At 47.7% G+C, this 21,907-nt stretch overlaps 1 protein-coding gene across 2 annotated transcripts in view; it reads left to right on the forward strand.

The window, feature by feature from the left end:
* The window catches only part of RAB10 (RAB10, member RAS oncogene family), a 52,109-nt gene extending 32,477 nt beyond the window's left edge, over positions 1-19,632 (forward strand). The window contains exons 3-6 of one of the 2 annotated variants that reach the window (XM_075497586.1): positions 6,358-6,496; positions 13,877-13,966; positions 14,488-14,589; positions 16,571-19,632. In XM_075497586.1, the coding sequence (XP_075353701.1) occupies positions 6,358-6,496; positions 13,877-13,966; positions 14,488-14,589; positions 16,571-16,654 (415 nt within the window). In that variant the 3' untranslated portion in view covers positions 16,655-19,632. The remainder of the gene's footprint in view (positions 1-6,357; positions 6,497-13,876; positions 13,967-14,487; positions 14,590-16,570) is intronic. The other variant, XM_075497585.1, reaches the window with a different exon arrangement.
* The last annotated feature ends 2,275 nt before the right edge of the window (positions 19,633-21,907 follow it).

Genomic DNA, 21,907 nt, shown 5'->3' on the forward strand with positions numbered 1-21,907 from the left:
GTCTGTTTTGGACAGTTAAATACACAGATGTGATCTCTGGCTCCAGAAGTCCTTGAACTACGAAGAAGTGGAAGCTGGGAAACCTCTGGCCTGACCAGGTATGGCTCTTACGTGCTTGTGAGAATGCACAGAAGTCAGATCCAGGTTTTTCTTCCTGGTGAAACGAAGGCTGAAAGGAAATATTACTGTCGTCTAAAAAAATACATAGTGGTAGCAGACACGGAAGAGTAGGAAGGACTCTGAGCTCAAGGACAATGGAAATCAAAGTTGCTGGAAATCTACCAGCAGTAGTGGAAGACTCTGGGAGAAGCTCTAGTTCAGCATGATGGGGGGGGAAATAGAGAAAGGGGAATGTGGAGGGGGAAAAAAAAAAAACAACAACACATTGGCCAGGTATTTCAGAATAGAACTTGACAAATAAGAGAATCATGATGTGTCCTGTTCTGCTATTGCAGAAGAACTTACCCCAGGAGCGCTCTTTCTATTTATTCAAAAATATTCTGTGAAAATTGGTTGGAGAACATACAGTCACTTTCTGGTCTCTCTGTTCACAGCCTGCAGTCTGGGGAGACAGCTAGGAACCGAGAGAGGTGATCCTGAGGTGGATTTACAGGGTGTTGATATTGGGAGAATGAATCCAAAACAAAAAATCCCCAAATGCCCTTACGCTGACTGTAGAATGCTGGAGGGATGGGGTAGGGCAGAAAGCTGTTCAAAAAATAGCTGCAGTATTTAGGAATAGGTTTCTAGGGATTGTAAACAGAGTGGGGTTATGTGAACAGTGAGTGAATGATCAGCCTTTTCAAGAGGTCCGTATTTGCTTTTCCAAGTCTGAGTAGTAAGTAATCCCAAGTTTCCTTAAACAGCCACATGGTGTGTACGTGTCTAGTCTTAAACTAGTCTTAAATTGATCTTAAGGAGTAACCAAAATACATGGGTAGGGCTGTATGAAGAGTTAGTTTTGCAGGGGTTCATGGGGACTAACAGTTGTTGATTCCTCACTTGCGAATTTTCCATTTACCAGTTTTCATGCAGATTGCTTTCCTGGCAGCCTGTCGGTGGGCAGTGTGTATTGTCAAGCCAGAACAAGGAACCCCGATAGACTGAGGTGAATGACAGTAGGTACGAGTTAGCAAAGTGCTTGATTCTTGTGCTCCTGGGACAGGCTTGTTTGCAGAACTGCTGCCCCAGGAGTGCCTGTGCAGGCTTGTTGCAAGGCAGTGACTTGCATCGTTAAGGCCAGAAAGTTGAGATCTAAAAGGCTAGATCCTGAAGAGCTTCTGGAGCTGGGTAAGGTAAATGATCCGTTTCTCTTCAGTGGTGTATGAAACAATCACACTTGATAGTGTTGTATTAATATGGAAGCAGTACGATGACAAAATTGCTTCTGTAGTAAACTGAAAATCACTTTACTCAGAAATTTGAAGACATCTGAATTTTTTCTTTTTTTCCTACTTAGCTGCTACTCTGATCCTCCTGTCTTTACATACAGTCTTATTGACTGATTCAAAATTTTAGAAACAGCCTTATTTTTTTAGTATACAGGTCTTAACTGGGTAGAAGACCATAAAGTAACATTTTTCTATCGGTGCGTCTTTGCTGGGAACACTTTTACATGGCTAGAAAAGTGTCCTCAGAATTTTGTCTTATTCAGCAATGAGCTCGTTGCAAAAATAGTTATCTGACCTGTCCAGGTGAAAGAAACGTGCAGCAGCATAGCTATCCAAAATAGTTACACGGGTGGAGACTCCCAGTTATATGCAAGTTCTTGCATTTAATAAGTATGGTGGTGAACAGCCAAAGCTGCAGACAGCACCACTAACTAGGATATGAACAGTCTCATTAATTTTTGCAATTATGCTAGGAATGTCTAAAAGTTAACTCCTGCTGCTGAGAGCTTTTGAGACCATTCACCATGTGCACAGCTCAGGGTGGAAGAGGCTCTTTTGGCATGTCAGTCTGACTTCCTATAAAACAATTAGATACTTCACTCTTTATAGAATTTTTTTTTTCCTGGATGAATATTTTTTTAGAAAAGCTGAAATCTGCCGGTCATGAAGGATCTTACAGATGTTCCTTTGTGAAGGAAAGTCTTCGACCCAGTTGCTAAAGCTTCCAGAGCATGCCTGATGTCAGCAGTACAGTTTCTTCAATGCAGTATTCTGCTGTGTAGTTTTAAAAATATTATAAGAAGAAACAGTAGGATAGTAATAAAATTCTTAGGATTATTTGCTAGGAATTACTTGGTTTAATACGTTGAAGACCTTTATTTCGAGCTATGTGGACTGGAAGGATCTTCACAGATCATCAGATATAATCTCTTCTTGTTGCATCTGCGTAAATCTTTCATAAACAAATCATAGTACATTTTAAGGTTTCTTTAGTCTCTGCTAGGTCAACCGGAAAGCTGTCCCAGAAATTCCTTTCTCTGTTGGTTAAACCTCTAATATGATATAGCTTATGCATACTTTAATGTTGGCATGAGAATAATTTAAATAGATTTTTCACTTTCCTTGTGCTTCTCCTTTCCTTAGTCCCACAGGATGACCCTCGTTGTCTTCATTTTGCAGCTAAACAAACCAACTTCTCTCTGTTTCCCCCTGTGCAGTAGGGCCTCATTTTCCTTGGCTATCTTAATAGTCCTTGTCTACATTTATTTTAGCTTGGAGAGCTAGCTAGCTTCCACAAATGTTTTTGCCTACATCAAGGATTTACTGCACACCCATAGCTTTGGAGTGTATTCTTACATCCTAGAGGTTTGAACAAAAGAATGGAAAGCCAGGGCAGTAAACAAGACATGCGGGCTCCGATTGTCTCGTGCCATTTGCTCAGGGTGGATTCATCAGTCGTGGGCAGTTTGAAAGCCATAACTCATTTCCTCTGTTTGCTTCAGTCAGTTCTCTGATCTCACATCCATTAAGAGTTATCTCTGAATAATGAATGGAGAATCCATTAAGAAGGGGAAAGGGCAAATATAGTACTTATTTAAAAAAAAAAAAAAAAAAAAAAGTGGGGGGAAAGGCTCCAGGTTCTTTGCTTTTTCTGTCCCCACCTTTCTTTTCATCCATTAGCTTAGCTTCAGTTGCCAGAAAAAACAGTGGAGGAGTTAACTATGCAACTTAGTTGTAGGCGCATGGGACGTGACAAGGAGAGAGTAACAACTAAGTGTTGTCAATGCCAAGTTGTGTAAAATCAATCTGAATTCTTGCTGTGATGGCTACTGGCCTTGTCAGGAGAGGAAAAATCGCAGATGCCGTATGTCTTGATGCTTTTGGTAGGGCTTTCCTGACACCGTCCTACTTGATGTTAGCAAGTTAGGGGGAAATGACTTAGGTGAAGATGCTATCAACTGGACACAAAACTCATGGCGAGAGAAAATAAATGGTGCATAAGAGTTCTGTTGAGATATTTTGCAGGAGTCTGTCCTGAGTTTCATGATAGGCAATGTTTTCTTTAAAGGTTGGGATAAGGGAATAGAGAGTATGGTTATTGTATTTAATCTAGGCAGGAAAAGATGAAGTTGCAAAGTATAAATTGTGTAGAGGACTGGATTATAATGTGGATTGCTTTTGACCGATTGGAGAAGTGTCACTGAAAGTCCTGTGCAATTCAGTAGAGACAAATGCAAAGTTGGCAAGTTCAGTATGTGGAATCAATTACTCAAATGTCAGAAAAATCTGCTTCATCATGAGGAAAGGGAGTGCGTAAACAGGGATGCGTAAACAGGCATGCCCAAGTCTTCTAGAAAATATTCCTGTATGAGGCTGGTAGGACTTCAGCTGGAGTAGTGCCCTGGTTTTTGCTTAGATATGGGCAAATGGGAGGGAGTCCAGAGAGAGTAATAGGCGAGGCTGCGTATCTTAGACCTTTGGCCAGCGAGTAAGGTCTAAAGAACTTGAGGTGGCTTGAGAAAATTCAGAAAAGGTGCAAGAGCTGTGTTTGAGTATGCAAAATTAGTTGTAGAAGGAAGGGAAGTGAACTCCTCTAGTTAAAGGTTAAGGCAAGGATTGACGGCCTTAATTTGCACTAAGGAAAACCCAAGTGTGCCATCAGGAGAAGCTTCCAAATGGGACAGAAGGAAAATGAGAGGGGGGGATTTGAGCCAGCAATCGTCAGAGGTCTCCAGCAGAACATCAGGCATCTTTCAGGAATAATGCGGTATCCCTCAGCGTTTTGTAGAGCCAGGGAACGGACTAGATTGCCTCTCAAGGCTACTGCCAGCGAGCCAGACCTCTGCACAGCATGGCCTGTTAGAACATCTCTGAACAAAGTGGTGCTTGGGTTTAGGACCTGCCCCTGTTCCTCCTCCTCTGCTCTTTGCCCTCTTCCTGGTATTTGTCATCTCCTACGAGGAGAGAAAAGATGGGAGCAATCAGCCTCAAAACCGTGATATGGGCTCCAAGCCCAACAGAGCCAATAAGACTCTGAGAAGGAACTTTGTAGAGCATTTCCCCTGCATCTCAGAAACTTTTCCTCCATGGCGTCTTCAAATTTCGGGGCTTTTCATTTACTCCCCATTTGCCAATGATACTTGGCCAGAAATCTGACATGTGCTTAAACAAATTGATTTGGCAACTACGGTCAACATTTGTTGGTTCAGCTGTAGGTGATGGGGCGGTGGGGAGAGCCGAGTTTTCACAGGACTCGGTGCCTGGTGGTGTCCATGTTCTGCAAAGGTGTTTGCTGTGACCTCAGGAGCAGTTGAGAGGGAAATGAGTTGAACTAGTTAGACTCCAGTCTGTGATCTTTTCTGAAGTTACTGGTTTGTGAGCAAGGAAGTGGGGGGGAGGGGACACGACACGACGACACCCACAACACTGTGCCTTTGTGAAGGCGGTTAGGGAATGTTTAATCTCAATTTAGACCAGTTTAAATTTGGAGACACCTTTGATTCTACCTTGTGGAATAGTGTCACTGAAAACTGTCTGTGAACATGTAATCTGTTAGGTTTATGTCCTCTGAAAGACACTAGAATACGCAGTTAACTCTTAATTCTCAACTTAATGGCATGTGAGTTGGTTTAACCAAATCTCATGCGTTCCATCAAAGATCTCAAAATTAGATGGGAAAATACATACTGTCTTTAATCTTGCATGATCAGTTTTCAGCATATTGCTTATAGAAAACGACAATTTCATGTTACAGTTACACTACATCTTCTAGATTTACTTTTCATACACTTTGATCTAAAATTTCAAGAATATAAATTTGTAAGATCACGTTAAAGCTTTATAAAACTCATCTGAAAACAAAATTCTTCTTGGTTTTAAGTCTGAGTTCTGGAAAATGTTGAGCGATTGTCTTTGTGGCTGCTCAGCAGCTGCTGAAATGGAAAGGGATCTTCTCGGGCATCATGGTGGTGTTGACTGGATAGTTGGGTCAGATCATCGCTGGTTGCAGTTCCAGACTCTGCTGACTTTGACAGCAGCACTGCTAAACAACCTACAACATTTTGGGAACTTCCTGCAGAAACTTGAGTACTGAGCCAGCTGGCTTTGTGCAGTGTCTAATCAGGCTGGTCAGTGGTTATGGTACGTAACTTTAAAATTGTAGATGGAGTTTTAAAGTGGCTTATTTTTACATTCATTTAGGAAGAACTGGTCAGTAACAGGAGGGAGTGTCTGGGATAGCGATGTTTCCGGGGCTGTTCAGACACTCCCGTGGCTGGAGCTCACAGCCCTCTTGAAGTGTTGGTAGAGCATTTCTTGCTCCTGTTTTCATCCCGTCCGCTACTGGGTTCCACTGGGGCTCAGAAGTCTTAGACACTTCTCTGAGATATGAGACTTGGAAATAAAAGTTTCTCCTTTTGGGTGCAAGTTTCAAGTTGTCAATAAAAATACAAAGTTTAAAATTAACAAATTTCTGCCTTGACTTGATACTGGGTTTGTTTATTGTGGTAATATACCAGACCTACTGCAACTGACCACTTTGCCGTTCACCAGATAGCTTCATCTTCTGCCCACTTAGTTGCATAAGCCCAGTTAAGCAGTCCAGTGTCTTTTGTCTTTGTCATAGTAGACTCTGAAATGTGTTTTTTAAAAACCAGTCCCCTTTAAAGTAAAATCCAAAAGAGAAAGTTCAAGCCCTAAGTTTCTGTACCCTCATGAGCCTGGCTTACTGAAGCTTGCCCTTTTTGTTCTCTGCGTGTTCAGCTACGTCTGGGAGGGAATGGGCCTTCTTGGAAGCTGCTGCTGATGCACATTGGAGTGTGTCCTACCGCTCTTCAAAAACATTGCACATCCCTCAGTAGTGGTGCAACAGAGCATGTACCGTGCCACGTGTGCTTCTCTAATAGATACACCATGCTGGTTTCTTTAGAGCTTGCCTCTCATACGTACTCTTGTCTGTTTTCCACAGGGACACAGCAGGGCAGGAACGATTTCACACCATCACCACCTCCTATTACAGAGGTGCCATGGGGATCATGCTAGTATATGACATCACCAATGCCAAGAGCTTTGAAAACATCAGCAAGTGGCTCAGAAACATAGATGAGGTGAGTAATGTCTGTAAGATCCTGGAATTGAGCTGTTTGTTGTGACCCGTAGAGCAATTGATGAGTCCCACAGAACTCGGCTTCTGGATTGTTTCTGCTTCTACCCTGGCAGAAGGTGTAGCGCGTAAATTAACGTGGGGGTTTGGGTGCTGTTCTTAGGCTGGCCTATGTCCTATGTTCCTCAACTCTCCCTTCAACAACAGCATGAAGGATCGCAACGCTACACAGGGGCTAGTGGTGTCCTACAGTGTCAAATTCATACATGAGCAAACTTTGTTTCTGTGCTGGAGAACACTTAGAGGTAAGGAATACATCTTGTAGTCACTGGGAGTTGCAGTTTTCAGGAGGAGCTGCCACCACAAGGTGGTGTGCAGAGGAGCAACACTAAGCCATAAGCTGTAGAGTAGCTATAGAATATGTCCCTTCTAGTACTAACCTATTTTGTAAGGATGACTATGTAAATCCTCAAATAAATCCTCAACCTCCACTCCCTCAAAATTGATGTCATGAAATATTTGCAAGTTTGTCATGGCTGTTAGAGGTAGTATGGCAAACTGCTGTTGAATGTTAGCAAACTACTCCAACCTGCATAGCTGATGTTTGTCCTTGTTAGAGAAGTACCAAACAAGGAGGCTGGTAAAATTTCGAGCAAGGTCAAGTGAAGCAGAAGAAACTGATGTGGAAACATTCAGTGCGTGGATCCCCAAGAGTTCATTCTCCAAGAGTTCTGAGATGCTAGAGGGCAGCACAACTGTTAGTTCTTGCTTTATTATGCTGTTCCCAAATGGAATAAATGTTTGGATTTTCTAGCTTTGTTATTTTCCTAGAAAGCATGAAGATGGCCCTGTAGAACTGAGTGTCAGCAGATCGGTGCTGTCAGGCATTGCTAGTTGAAGCATTGAGGCTGGTGAAAGGTTCTTACAGAGCAAAAATGTGATATGGGGACTTTAATTTCCTAGCATGAGAAATGGGAAACTATACTGTTTATGGAAAGGTCCACATTTTGGTGGCTACAGAAGGAGGGGGTGGGGAGTAAGGCAGCACAGGAAGAGACTCAGTGGCGAGCTGAATATAAACTTGAAACTGAGGCCTTTAGATTCTGCAGTTGCTTTGTTTAAAAAAATGTAGTAGTATCCAGGAAGTCAAGTAATATATGTCATTCATACCATTGTGTCTGAGAAGCGAGTGTTTTTGCTGACCTCATGTTTTCAAATCTTTGTCATACAAACCTCCGCAGCTGATTTTAGGTGCATTGTGAAGGCTGCATGGTTACTGCAGTTTTATAAGGGATGTTTGACACCTTAGGAAGCTTTTTTTGTTATGGAAGAAGCTCACTAACAGAGTGCGTTTGCAGAAATGATGGGTGAAGTCATCCTCTGAGGTTCCAGATGCAGTGTTGAGGCTTCTTGCTAAAATGTATGGCAGGTGTACCCACTCACGTACAGGATTATTGCAAATGATAGTTGTGATTGAGGTAGCGAAGTGCTTTGGTTTTACAAGGAGTTAATATTGCCAAGGATATTCTCTCAAGAAGGAGAATTTTCAAGAAGCAAGCCGCTATTCTGTGTAAGGAGACTCTTCTACAGGACACTTAAGGCTTGATTTAGAAATAGCCAGGAAAGCTAGAGATGTTACACCTTCATCCTTGCTAAATACTTAATTATTTAAAGGTCACACATTCTGCAGAGGTGTACTATGCCGTGCGCTTTTGCTTTGGGCTGGTAGGAATTAGTTGAGTTGCTCAAGTGCACAGTTTTGTACGTTGGAGCTGGCTGTATTTGAAAAGTCTGTTGCTGTGTAAGCAGTTTTGTGTGTGTGCATGAAAAGTCAACATTTTCAGAGTCTTATTCTACATGGTGTATGAATCTACCTTTGCTCACTGATTGCTCTTCTTCCTTGTGACCTGAAGGAAAAAAACTGGGGGTGATTCTCCTGAGGAATATGAAATGGGCTATTACTGTAAGCAGGAGTACTGGGTATGCGGATCTCTTGCCTCTGAAGTTCTATTAGTAATTCTACCGTAAAGTCGTATTAAGAGTGTTGAACTGAAAGTAAATTCAGATTAGACTTTCCAAGAAGTTTCTCATGGCAGGTTTCAAAGTACTTCATAGAATCATAGAATGGTTTGGGTTGGAAGGGACCCTAAGGATCATCTAGTTCCAACCTTCCTGCCATGGGCAGGGACACCTTCCACTAGACCAGGTTGTTCAGAGCCCCATCCAACCTGGCCTTGAATGTTTCCAGAGAAGGGGGCTTCCACAACTTCTCTGGGCAACCTGGGCCAGTGCCTCACCACCCTCAGAGTGAAGAGTTTCTTCCTTAGATCTAATCTAAATCTGTCTTCTTTCAGTTTAAAGCCATTATGCCTTGTCCTGTCACTACATGCCCTTGTAAAGAGTCCCTCTCCAGCTTTCTTGTAGGCCCCTTCAGGTACTGGCAGGCTGCTATAAGGTCTCCCCGGAGCCTTCTCTTCTCCAGGCTGAACAACCCCAACTCTCTCAGCCCTTCCTCACAGCAGAGGTGCCCCATCCCTCTGATCATCTTCATGGCCCTCCTCTGGACCTGCTCCAGCAGGTCCATGTCTTTACTGTGCTGAGGACCCCAGAGCTGGACACAGCACTGCAGGGGGGGTCTGACCAGAGCAGAGTCAAGGGCCAGAATCCCTTCCCTTGACCTGCTGGCCACACTGCGGGTGATGCAGCCCAGGACATGGTTGGCTTTCTGGGCGGGCTGTGAGCACGCATTGCCAGGTCATGTTGAGCTTCTCATTAACCAACCCCCCCAAGTCCTTCTCCGCAGGGTTGCTCTCAATCCATTCTCCACCCAGTCTGTATTTGTGCTTGGGATTGCCCCAACCCATGTGTGCAGCACCTTGCCCTTGGCCTTGTTGAACCTCATGAGGTTTGCACAGGCCCACCTCTCAAGCCTGTCAAGGTCTCTCTGGACGGCATCCCTTCCCTCCAGCATGTAGACCGTACGACACAGCTTGGTGTCATCGGCAAACTTGCTGAGGGTGCACTCAATCCGACTGTCCATGTCACCGACAAAGATGTTAAATGGCACCGGTCCCAATACCGACACCTGAGGAACACCACTTGTCACTCATCTCCACTTGGACATCGAGCCATTGACCACAACTTTTGAGTGCGACCATCCAGCCAATTCCTTATCCACCCAGTGGTCCATCCGTCAAATCCGTGTCTCTCCAATTTAGAGGCAAGGATGTTGTGTGGGACAGTGTCAAATGGTTTGCACAAGTACAGGTAGATGACATCAGTTGCTCTTCCCTTATCCACCAACAGTGTAACCCCATCGTAGAAGGCCACCAAATTTGTCAGGCGTGATTGGCCCTTAGTGGAGCCGTGCTGGTTGTCACCGACCACCTCTTTATTTTCCATGTGCCTTAACATCGTTTCCAGGAGGCTCTGCTCCATGATCTTTCTGGGCACAGAGGTGAGCCTGACTGGCCTGTAGTTCCCCGGGTCTTCCTTTTTTCCCTTTTTAAAAATGGGGGTTATGTTTCCCCTTTTCCAGTCAGTGGGAACTTCTCAAATATGATGGATAGTGGCTTAGCATCTTCATCCGCCAGTTCCCTCAGGACCCGTGGATGCGTCTCATCAGGTCCCATGGACTTGTGCACCTTCAGGTTCCTCAGATGGTCTCGAACCTGATCTTCTCCTACAGTGGGTGGTTCTTCATTCTCCCAGGCCCTGCCTTTGCCTTCTGCGACTTGGGCGGTGTGGCTTGAGCACTTGCCGGTGAAGTCTGGGGGGAAAAATGTCGTTGAGTACCTCAGCCTTCTCCATATCCCGGGTAATCAGGTCTCCTGCTTCCTTCTGGAGAGGGCCCACATTTTCCCTAGTCTTCCTTTTATCACTGACGTACCTATAGAAGCTTTTCTTGTTGCTCTTGATGTCCCTGGCCAGATTTAATTCTCTCAGGGCTTTAGCTTTCCTAACCTGATCCCTGGCTGCTTGGACAATTTCTCTGTATTCCTCCCAGGCTCCCTGTCCTTGCTTCCACCCTCTGTAGGCTTCCTTTTTGTGTTTGAGTTTGTCCAGGACCTCCTTGGTCATCCATGCAGGCCTCCTGGCGTTTTTGCCTGACTTCCTCTTTGCTGGGATGCATCGCTCCTGAGCTTGGAGGAGGTGATCCTTGAATATTCCTCCAGGAATATTCTTCCCTCCAGGGCTTTATCCTATGGCACTCTACCAGGTGGATCCCTGAAGAGGCCAAACTCTGCTCTCCTGAAGTCCAGGGTAGTGTGCTTGCTGTGCGCCCTCCTCGCTGCCCTAAGGATCTTGACCCCCACCATTTCACGGTCATGCAGTCAAGGCTGCCCTTGAGCTTCACATTCCCCACCAGCCCCTCCTTGTTGGTGAGAACAAGGTCCAGCATAGCACCTCTCCTCGTTGGCTCCTCGGTCACTTGGAGGAGGAAGTTACCATCAGCGCGTTCCAGGAACCTCCCGGATTGCTCATGCCCTGCTGTGTTGTCCCTCCAACAGACATCGGGGTGGGTGAAGTCCCCCCATGAGGACCAGGGCTTGTGAACGTGAGGCTGCTCCTGTCTGTCTATAGAGGGCCTCATCTGCTGTGTCTCCCTGGTCGGGTGGCCTGTAGCAGACCCCCCTGTAATGTCACCTGTCCCTGCCCTCCCTTTAAGCCTGACCCGTCAGCTCTCGGTCAGCTCCTCGCCCATCCCCAGGCGGAGCTCCATGCACTCCAGCTGGCCACTGACACAGAGGGCGATGCCCCCTCCTCGTCTCCCCTGCCCGTCCTTCCTAAAGAGCCTGAATCCTTCCAACGCTCCAGTCATAGGAGCCATCCCACCACGTCTCCGTGATGCCAATAAGATCACGGCCCTGCAGGCGCGCGCACGTCTCTAGCTCCTCTTGTTTGTTGCCCACGCTACGTGCGTTTGCATAGAGGCATTTAGGCTGGGCCCCCGATGAAGCTGCCTTACTGGCTGGAGTGGCTGGAATTCCTGTGCTGCTCCTCAGGTGCTCTCCTGCTGACCTGTGATCCTTCTCCAGGCTCTGGGCATCTATTGCTGGCACTGGCATCAAACTGGTAGGAGTGGGATGGATTGAGGTTCCCCTTCCCTGGCAACTGTAGTTTAAAGCCCTCTTCACCAGCTTGGCAAGCCTACGACCGAAGATACTCTTCCCCTTCTCTGATGGATGGACCCCATCAGCCCCCAGTAGACCAGGTTTCTCAAAGCGAGTCCATGGTCTAAGCGGCCGAACCCCTGGCTGTGGCACCAGTCCTGTAACCATTTGATTTGCCAGATTCGACTGGCCCTTTCAAACCCCTTCCCTTTGACCAGGAGGACTGATGAAAAAACTGCCTCCTTACCACAGCTCCCAGGGCCCTGTAACCCTTCTTGGTACTCCTCAGACTGCTCCTGGCTGTATCACTGGTGCCCATGTGAAACAACAGCAGTGGATAATAGTCAGTGGACTGTATGAGGCTTGGTGGTCTCTTAGTGATATCCCTGATACGAGCCCCCGGTAAGCAGCACGCCTTTCTAGAGAGTGCATCAGGTCAGCAAATGGGTGCCGCCGTACCTCTCAGAAGAGTGTCACCTACTGCTATCACCCATTGCCTTTTCGTAGTTGCCCTGGTTGTTACACGGGGAGCAGATTGGGCTGCCTCCCTCAGCTCCAGCGTCTCTCCTGGTGTGACGGGTCATTCCTCTTCAGGCTGCAGAGCAGTGAAGCGGTTCTGCAAGGGCACCTCAGCCTTTGAGGGAAGTCTCTTCCTCCTGCTGACCCTTGCTGTTGCAACCATCCATTATTCTGCATTATTGGCCCCCCTCCCTTCTGTGTGTGCGGGTGGGGGAGTTTTGGGGTGTTTGGCTGTGGGTCCACTGCAGACTGTACTCAGAACCAGCTATCTAACTCCTCCTCGGCCTCCCTTATGTTATGCAGCCTTCTCGCCGCCTCCTGCAGCTCAGCCACTGGCTGCTGGAAGTCCTCCACCTGGGCACACCTTTTGCAGGCAGGTCTGCCGCCTGTCCCTGCCCCAGGAGCAAGGTCTAGGCACTCCCTGCAGTCTGAGGTCTGCACTGCAGCCTCTCCTTCAGCAGCTCCGTCTGGGTGGAGGCATCGGCTACCGCTGGGGCAGGCAGTGCAGACCCCCCAGCCGGAGCCACAGCCTTTGCTCTCAATGAGTGCCCACTACTTCAGTTATCCACTGAAGTGATGCTTTGTGCTGTGGCTGCTGGAACTTTTCTGCTAGTCTGGTGGATATCTTTGGCGTATTCTTTCCTTGCTATGATGGCTATTGGCAGTACTTCAATAACTGAACAGTCAAGGCATTTTTGCTCATTCAGCATTCCTTGAGAAAGCATTGGCACTCGCTTTTGCCTGACAAAGGTGATTACCTCCTATGTGGTCCTGCTTTTCTTTGGACCCTGCGCATTAGCATGGTGCTCACTTCAGTTTTCCCTTTGTGATGTCCTGTTTTATGTTCGCTTGGTATATAGTCTGTGCACCATTTCACCGCATGAGTTTCTCAACTTCTGTGTGAAGTACTTAGCAGATAGAGCTGAAGCACAAAGCTGACATGCAGTCTTGCTCTGATGATTGCGACATCAGAGGAACAGCATCATGCTAGAGAGCTGTAATTTCCCTTTGTTAGTTAACTCGGTAACTCCTTAAAAAAAAAAATTACAGGCAAAAGGGGTTTTTACTAACTTCCTGGTTAATTGGCTTTGCGGTGGTTGAAAGCATAGTTGCAATTGTTAAGGAGACTTACCTGTCTACAGTAAAACAATGCAAAGGAGCCTTTAAACACCAAAAAAGTCGTAGTGTGAGCTGGAGCTGTTCCAGTGCATGAAGCTTGATTGTTGGCAGCTGTCGACGGGGGGTTTGTCTTGTCCTGTAATGTTTTGTAGCATCCTATCTGTAAATGTGCTTGTCCAGCACACACAAAACCTGACACCTCTAAGTGCTGAGCAGGAAGTTGATTCTTTTCCCACATGCAAACTAATGAAGATTTGGTAGGCTGGTGTCATTAACTAGAAGGATCTGGGTTGCGGAACAGCACTTAGTCTTTTTCGGAAAGGAAGACTTCACGCTTAAACTACAGAAATAAAAAGGAAGGGGGAAAATAAGTGGCATTGGGATGGTGATAGAGCTGTGTCAAACCTGGAGCTGTTGTCTCATTCCACTTCCAGGTTATATGAGCAATTTAGTCTAAAGGCACTGTCTGAAGAATGATTTCTAGCAGTCTTTGTTGTGACTCAGGAAAGTGCAGGACACCAACACCTGTAAACGTTAGCCTGGACTTCAAACAGCCTGGAAATACAAAAGTGAAGTAGATGTTTACTGCTTGTTGGGAGAGATGTGTAAACCTGTCTCTTGTCTCATTTTAGCATGCCAATGAAGATGTGGAGAGGATGCTGTTAGGAAACAAGTGTGACATGGAGGATAAGAGAGTTGTCCCTAAAGCAAAAGGCGAACAGGTACGTGTCGGACAAAAACTTGCTTATCCAAGTAAGCAAATCAGTGCCAAGACTTCCCGCCATCTGCAGGTGGCTGAGATGGCACAACAGGATGTGCCAGGGAACGAATGAGGTAGCTGTGTTTGCTGATGGTTTGTAAGTCTAGGGGATATTTTCTCAGAAGCTGCATTGCAAACAACTGCCATGAATAGAATTAGTTCAGCTGCAGTTTCTGCTTTCTTTGATAGCTAAAAATTTTCAGGCATCCTTTGTTAAGTTACTTACCATGTGACAGGCTTGTATGGTATCTGTCGTCTTATGTTCAGACACTGACTTGTGATTTAATACACTTTAATTGCTGTTTCTGAATCATTAAGTTCCGAATCTTCTTTTGTGACACTTTGCCTAGCTAGTACTTCTGACGCCTGCCACGGCTGAAAGAATATTACGTGCTTATAAATGCCTCTAGTCCTGAAGTTACAGCAGCACCAATTGAATAACTCTACAGTAATGCTAACCACCTTCTTTCTTTTTTGGTTTAGATTGCTAGGGAGCATGGTATTAGGTTTTTCGAAACTAGTGCAAAAGCAAATATAAACATTGAGAAGGCATTCCTCACATTAGCAGAAGACATTCTTCGAAAGGTAGGTGCTTACAGGATTCATTTGAAAAAAGTATCCTAAAATTTCAGCTCCTATTGCTTTTGATGTTTACCTGAATTGTTTCAGCCTTTGACTTTGGCGTGCTAAGACAAACGAGTGCCTGAAGGAGGAGTGTTGTACATGTAAAGCTTCTAAAGCTTGTTTGATGTAGAGGGAGTAGTATACATCAGAGCCAAGGAACGTAAACTCGTAGTTGTTTGGCCCTTAAGCTCATGGTTGTGTTGTACGTGTGCTTGGAGTTAAAACACTTCAGCTGGCATGGAAGAGAATGGTCCTTTCCCTGCCACCATCTCCATCATATGCGACACTGCCTAAAAACTCCTCAGCGCCTGTTGGGAAGAGCGTAGATGCGGTTGATAGAACAGGTGAACGAGCTCTGTCGCTTCCTGCCTTGTTTCCAATGATTAGCCCTCTCAGCCTCCGCATTTCGTTAGAGGTTTTATTGGAAGGTTGTATTGCAACTGAGAGAAGAACATGGATCTCCAGTTCTTCCTGGTGCTTGGCTCCCCCTCCTGAAACGTACAGCGTACCGTAAAGGTGGTTGTCTTTCCTGTGGCCTGTACCCCAATCTTTGTACGCCCAGAGCTACAGGATACTGCTATACTTGTATCCCTGATACCTTTCATGAGTAGAAAATGCATCCCCTTCCAATAGCTGCCACTGTTCTGTTGCAGGATTGAGCTGGGCTGGAGAGGTGGGTGGCTCCAGGGCTGGTTCCAGTTAGTTGATGTAGTCCCATAGCCAAGGACTTGATTTACGCGGTAACCCCGGCGCTAGCACGTTCCTGCTTACGATCAGCTCGTGCCTCTCCAGCACCGAAACTCTGTGGAGCTCAGGAAATGTGGGTTGGGCAACTCTAGCATACGTGCTTTTGCTCCTAAACAAATGACCCTACACGTTTTTTCTGTGCTCCAACTTAGCGGTAGGGACTGACCCCTGTTGAGACTGCCTTCGTGGCTGTCTTCCACCGCTCTCCTGCGTGAATGCTATTGATAATGTCATCCGAGTTAATCGGTTAGAAATTTAGTGCAAGGTCAATCCTGAATCTTTTCGCAACCCTTTTAAATACACATCTGCTCAACAACGTCTGGTTCGCCATTGTTTTGAGTTGTTTCTTAATTGGTTTTTGACAAGCTTTATGTGAGAAACTGGATGAAAATCCCTGGCCTTTGGTAAACAGGTCGTCAGGCTAGCAAGTCTTACTGACCCTTTTGACCTCTACATTTTTATTTTTGGGCCTCGGTGTATTTATCTGAAGAACGGGACGAGGGGGGTTGTTTTTGCAAGGCTGCGCCAAAGAGAATAACCAAAGGAACATAGAGATGAAACTGCAGTATTCTCATGAGTGCTTAGGTTAGTTTCTAAACAGCTGAAAGTAGATGTTAGCATCTGATCAAAACCACTTGACTTGGAGTTTTGCTTTGGTCTAACCAAGTTTATATCCCGTGACGCAGACGAGCCTGTTTTGTCCGCTGCCTTGGAAACTGGTGTCCTGGTTAACTGGAAGGCAGATGCTTTTGAACAACCCCTCTTTATCCATAAATTACTCTGTGGTTTTTAAGGTCATTAGTTCACATAATTTAACTTCAGCTTGTGTTAGTTATATGCTGTGATTTACTTACTCTGCCAAAGTCCAAGTGTCAGTTCTAAGAGGAGGACCTAGAAATAGTTTTAGTTTACTTTGGGGTGGTCCAAGTTCAAAAGGTTGGGTTTTTTCCAGCTTTTTCCAGTTATTGTTTATTTAAAACAAAACAAACCCTTAAATTGGTTTTGTGTACTTTTGCTGGCAAGGGGAGGAGGATCCCCTACATTTCTGTGGAGCTTTGTCCCTAGTTTATTCATAATATTATTTGGTGATGTAAGTCTCTTTGTAAGCTGCCGCCATCTCTTCCGCCCTGAATACCTTATTTCAGAATGTCTCAAGAGCCATCTAACTTTTTTTTTTCCACTTGTTTCATTGCAGACCCCTGTAAAAGAGCCCAACAGTGAAAATGTAGATATCAGCAGCGGAGGTGGGGTGACAGGCTGGAAGAGCAAGTGTTGCTGAACGTTCTCCTATATCACCAATCGCCATCCACCGCCCCTTTTTTCTCGCTGCAAAACAAACCACTCTGCCCGTTTTTAACCTTAAACCAATGTTTTGTTCCTCATCTTAACAAACTCCTGTCTCCCTTTTGTTTTTCCGTTTAGGAGAGCTTGCGTACTCTAATTTTCTAAACAACATGTATAGGAAAATCATCTCTGTGACTTCATTTTTCATGTACCTGCTCAACTTACCACTACGTTTTGGTTGTATTATAGTCCCATTCCTCCTGACATTAAAACATATAGCAATCATATTCAACTCTATTCTGCAAATTGTATAAGAATAAAAGTTAGAATTAACAATTTATTTTGTACGACAGTGGAATTTTCTGTCATGGATAATGTGCTTGAGTCACCATATTCTCTAGATGCATCAGCAAAAGAGCCAGGAAAACACTCATTTTCGCCTTGAGTCTGTGAATGGGGTTTATTTTGTCCTGTGCCTTATGTGGAAAGGAACTTTTGTTTTCACTTTTTCTTTCTTTTCTTCTGGTGGAAGCATGTGCAGGAGACATTACCATCCATACTTGACCATTTTAAAATACTGAACTCTTTTGTGATTGCTTTCTGTAATTGTTGGTGTAATGCATCGAGGACAAAGGGTGGTGCAAAAAAAAAAAAAAAACATTTAATCTGCTGTGTCTCCTTTTTGGTGATCTAGCCATTCAGAACTGTTCCTGCTGCCATTTTTTTTTCCTCACTTGCAGCTCTTTCCTTTTGCCTGCATGCTGCTTTTATTTGCATTTCTTCATGGTGTGATGTGTTAATTAAAAGGATGGCAACGTGGTATGTTTGCCAAAAATTTAATACAAAGCACTGATTTAGCTTTCAAGGTAAAAATGTTGACGATACCTACTAATTTCCCTCTAGCCAATGTCAGTCCACTAGTATATCTTCTCTCTCCTCCTGCATAGCCGTTGGGTTTTATGATATGGAAGAGTTATTTGCATGCACTAGTTTTCTATGGAGGGTGATGTGGTTGTCTACTTTATGTGTATGAATATAACATGCAATTCCCAAACTGACAGCAGTTAACATGAACTTGTAAGTTCTCTCTTCCCCTTAGCCGCTCCAACCAGCTCTTCGGTAGCCTAGCAAAAGGCTGAGTGAAACTCGTTTTAAAAAAAAAAAAAAGGAGAAAAAAAAAAAGTTGGCAGTTTTATTTATTACCTCCCTGAAAACTTTCCATTTTCCAGTGTTAAAAGCTGAGTCATTGGTACTTGGGTCAGTCTTCCCTCTCTCCCGTGCCGTGGGAACGCGGCGGGTGATCCCGGCAGGGCTGCTGAGCCCCCCTGGGATTAACTTGCTTTTCCAGCTCGCCTTCTCGCCTCGCCCGCCGCAGCTCCGGGCATTGCCCCGGCCAGGCTCCGCTGTCACCGATGGCGTGGCTTCGTCCTTTCTGAAAGGAAGGGGGTTAAGGACTGCCAGTCTGACTGTGTCGACTGCTCCTGCCGAACCGGCGTTCAGTCTGCAGGAGCACTTGTACGTTTACTTGCCTTGCATTTAAAATACCGCCTAGGAGAGCTGCTCCAGCCAAGGACAAAAAGATATTTTAAATAGACACTTCTTCCTCCCCAAGCCTCACGTTCTCCTTTAACGCTGGACAGGCTTGTGCCTCGCTCTTGTCCGCTTGAGGTTTGGACTGTCTCCGGTAAATCATGAAAGTAGTAAATAACGCTGACTTAATTTTAATGAAATGATGGTGTTTGAACTTTAGTTTTGAACGGCTTCCCGTGTAGTAACTTGACCAAGGTGTCTCCCTTTTCCTCTGTATTTTGGCATTCTGTCTCCGTGTGTGTTAACCCTTCCCAGTCGAGTGGCTGTTGGGGTCGGGCAGGGCGCTGGGACGGGCGGATAAATCGGCACCCTTTCGTTTCTCACGTCCCGCGCCTGCCGGTCAGCGTTGTAAATAGAGTACGGCTACCTTTTGGTTAAATCTGCACTTTCTAACATTATCAAAAAGGGAAAAATGGAGAATTATGCATCAAGGTTTTTTTTGTATAATCCTTGTTTTAAACGTGAGCTTTTTATTTGCTTCCAGGGGCTTGGCTCCCTGTGTAAATCCCTCGGGATCCTCTGTAGACGCTGTGTTCATTGCAAGCCAACAGGTAGAGACAGGCCACTCGCTGGTACTACTAGCTACCACCTCCATTTCCTATTCTCCTTACCCTGTTAATAAACGGAAATATTTCTAGATGGTCTACTTATGTTCGTATAAAAATCATGAATTTTAACTGTGTGGCTTGGCTTTGTTTTGTGTTGTGGAGTGCAAGGCCCAGCCGAGGAGGAGTGAGCAACAAGAGCTAAAAGAAAAAAAATAATAATAATAATGTTGGAGGAATTTGCAGTAACTTTATTTCTGCTGGTATCTAAACTTCCTGCTAGCTCGCAAACTAACTGCTTGTGAAACCTCTACTTGGAAGACACCCCCTCCCCAGCCCCGCGCGTGGAATAAAGCCTAAGGCCAGCCTAGAAAAGGATGCGGAAGCAGCTTTCCCTGCGCCAGCCCTGGCCGTGCCCAGCTTTGCCCGGGGGGGCTTTAGCCCCCCCCGGCCAGCAGAGGAAGGCTCAGCGCTACCTTTTGTCACGGCAAAAAGTGTAACTTGATTAAATTGGTCATGATAAACTAAAACCCGAGGTTGAATCTATCCTAGGAGGGTGTTAACCGCTGTCTGTTCAGGGCTGCGGGGAGCGGTGCGGGGCAGGGGTAAAAGCGGCGCTTCGTGGACTCGGATGGTGGAAAAACAGCATCTACTTAAGGTCTAGGATTAATTCCCATGCCTACAATTTTTTACTTAATCTTTTAATATTTTTGCTACTCCACTCTGGCTTTTTATTTAAAACACATTCTTTTGTACCACTTACTGTATCAAATTGTATAAAAGATCACTGTCCCATTCTTGGTCATACCAAGAGCAAATAAAAGCTTTTATAAACTTGCATTGGTTACTTCCTCGGCCCCAATAAATTCCCTCTCACCAAGCCTTGGCCGGGGGGAGAGGGCCCGGCACCGGCCCGGCTTGCGGCTGCCCCTTGGCAGAGGTGGGGACGAGACCCCCCGAGCCTTTGGGCCAGAGAAGAGCTTTGGGTCTGGGCTGTAGCTGCTCTGGACATACTGATACAACCTGGGAAGCACAGGCTCATCTCTACTTCCAAGAGGTCTGGCTGGGGGTAGAGCTGTTACTTTCTGTCTTTTCTCTAGAAAAGCTTTAAGCTCTTCTTTTGCCAGGTGCTGCCTAGTGCAACGGCGTGTCTGAGGCTGCCGGCATCTGCCCGTTCTGAACGTGGAGCCTCCCTGGGTGGGGTACGCCCGGCTCTTGGGTGCAAATCCCCGGCTCCTCGGAGGGGACCTTTCCAAACGCGTTTAAGGAGAGCGGCTGTTGCAGCCCTTCCCTCTGCACACCCGCAGGTCCCAGCGTGGGTGCCAGCTACGGGCGGGTTTCTCAGCTCTCCAGGAGCCCCTGCCGCCATGCCAGCAGCCGAGCTGATGTCCTTCCCCACCCACAGGATCCATTCGCACTTGCCAGTCCCCTCTCCGCAGGCTCTGCTGCCCACGGGGAGCGGGTGCCCCCGGGGTCTCCCACAGCCTTTGGGCACTCCCGGGTCGGGGATGTCGAGGGGCCTGTCCCCGTCCATCGTGGCATGGGATGGCAGCGCGGGGACGCGCTTCTCCTCCTTCCCTCCCGCTGCCATGGTGTCGGTAACCGGGAGAGGGTGTTTTTGTGCTGCTGTGGGTAATAAAGCTGCCGCCGAGGCTGTGCGTGCGTCACGGCTGCGGCTGCAGCCCCTGGCAGCCCGTGGGTCCCCCTTGCTGGGGGACAAGGCCGTGGGGAGCAGCTCAGCGATCCTGAATTCTCCCCACCCCCGGGGACTCATCAGCGTTTTGCGGTTGCGGAGGGAAGAGTCCATCGCTGGCCGAGTCAACGCGGTTTGGCTGCTGCTGCTGCCACGAGGAGCCGGGGCCTCGCGCACCGCGGCAAGGCCGGGGGGTCACGGCGTGGCAGCTCTGCGCAGCCACCGCCATTGCCGTGGTGTTTGTGCAAAGGGTTCCCGGGGGCATCGGGGAGAGGGGACCTTCCCCCACAGACACCATCCAGTGGCTCTCGGGGTCCTGCTTGTCGGTGTCATCCCTGTCAGTGAGTCTTGGGTCTTCCCTTGTCCTCCTGCTGCTGCATCGTCCCTGCTCCATCCCCATTGCCGCTCCATCCCCGTCCCTGCTCCATCCCTATCCCTGCTCCATCCCCATCCCTGCTCCATCCCCGTCCCTGCTCTGTCCCCATCCCTGCTCCATCCCCGTCCCTGCTCCTTGCCCATCCCTGCTCCGTCCCCATCCCTGCTCCATCCCCGTCCCTGCTCCGTCCCCATCCCTGCTCCATCCCTGTTGCTGCTCCTTGCCCATCCCTGCTCCGTCCCCATCCCTGCTCCATCCCTGTTGCTGCTCCTTGCCCATCCCTGCTCCGTCCCCGTCCCTGCTCTGTCCCCATCCCTGCTCCATCCCCGTCCCTGCTCCTTGCCCATCCCTGCTCCGTCCCCATCCCTGCTCCATCCCCGTCCCTGCTCCGTCCCCATCCCTGCTCCATCCCTGTTGCTGCTCCTTGCCCATCCCTGCTCCGTCCCCATCCCTGCTCCATCCCTGTTGCTGCTCCTTGCCCATCCCTGCTCCGTCCCCGTCCCTGCTCCGTCCCCATCCCTGCTCCATCCCTGTCCCTGCTCCTTGCCCATCCCTGCTCCATCCCCATCCCTGCTCTGTCCCCCTCCCTGCTTCTTCTGGCAAGTTTTTCGGGTGTCCCAGCAGGTTTGGGCTTTGCCCCGGAGGACCCCGCTGCTGCTCCGATGGCTCCTTCATGTCCCCCCCGCACCAGGACCCCCCACCCTTGTGCCGAGTCAGGCCCTGGAGAAGGGGTCGGGCTCGCCGGCCCCCATCGCCGGGGGGGTCCCTGCTCCCTGTGCCGCTGCCACTCGTGCCTCGGGTCCGTGCGGCAGCGCTGGGCCCGGGGGTCCCCGGGGCGTGGGGCGGCGTCGGGCTCCTCTGCCGGTCCCCCACCCGGGGCGTCCGTACCCCCCGGCCCCGCAGCTCCCCCCACGTCTCGGCCCTTCCAGCCCTGGTGCCTCCTTGGGAAGCCCCCGGCGAGGTCCCAGCGGCTCCGCGCCCCCGCGCTGCCCCCGGGCCGGAGCCGGCAGCGGGACGGGGCGGGCTGCGGGTCACCCGCGCCCC

Source organism: Mycteria americana, chromosome 3 (assembly GCF_035582795.1).
Source record: "Mycteria americana isolate JAX WOST 10 ecotype Jacksonville Zoo and Gardens chromosome 3, USCA_MyAme_1.0, whole genome shotgun sequence".
Classification (NCBI taxonomy): domain Eukaryota; kingdom Metazoa; phylum Chordata; class Aves; order Ciconiiformes; family Ciconiidae; genus Mycteria; species Mycteria americana.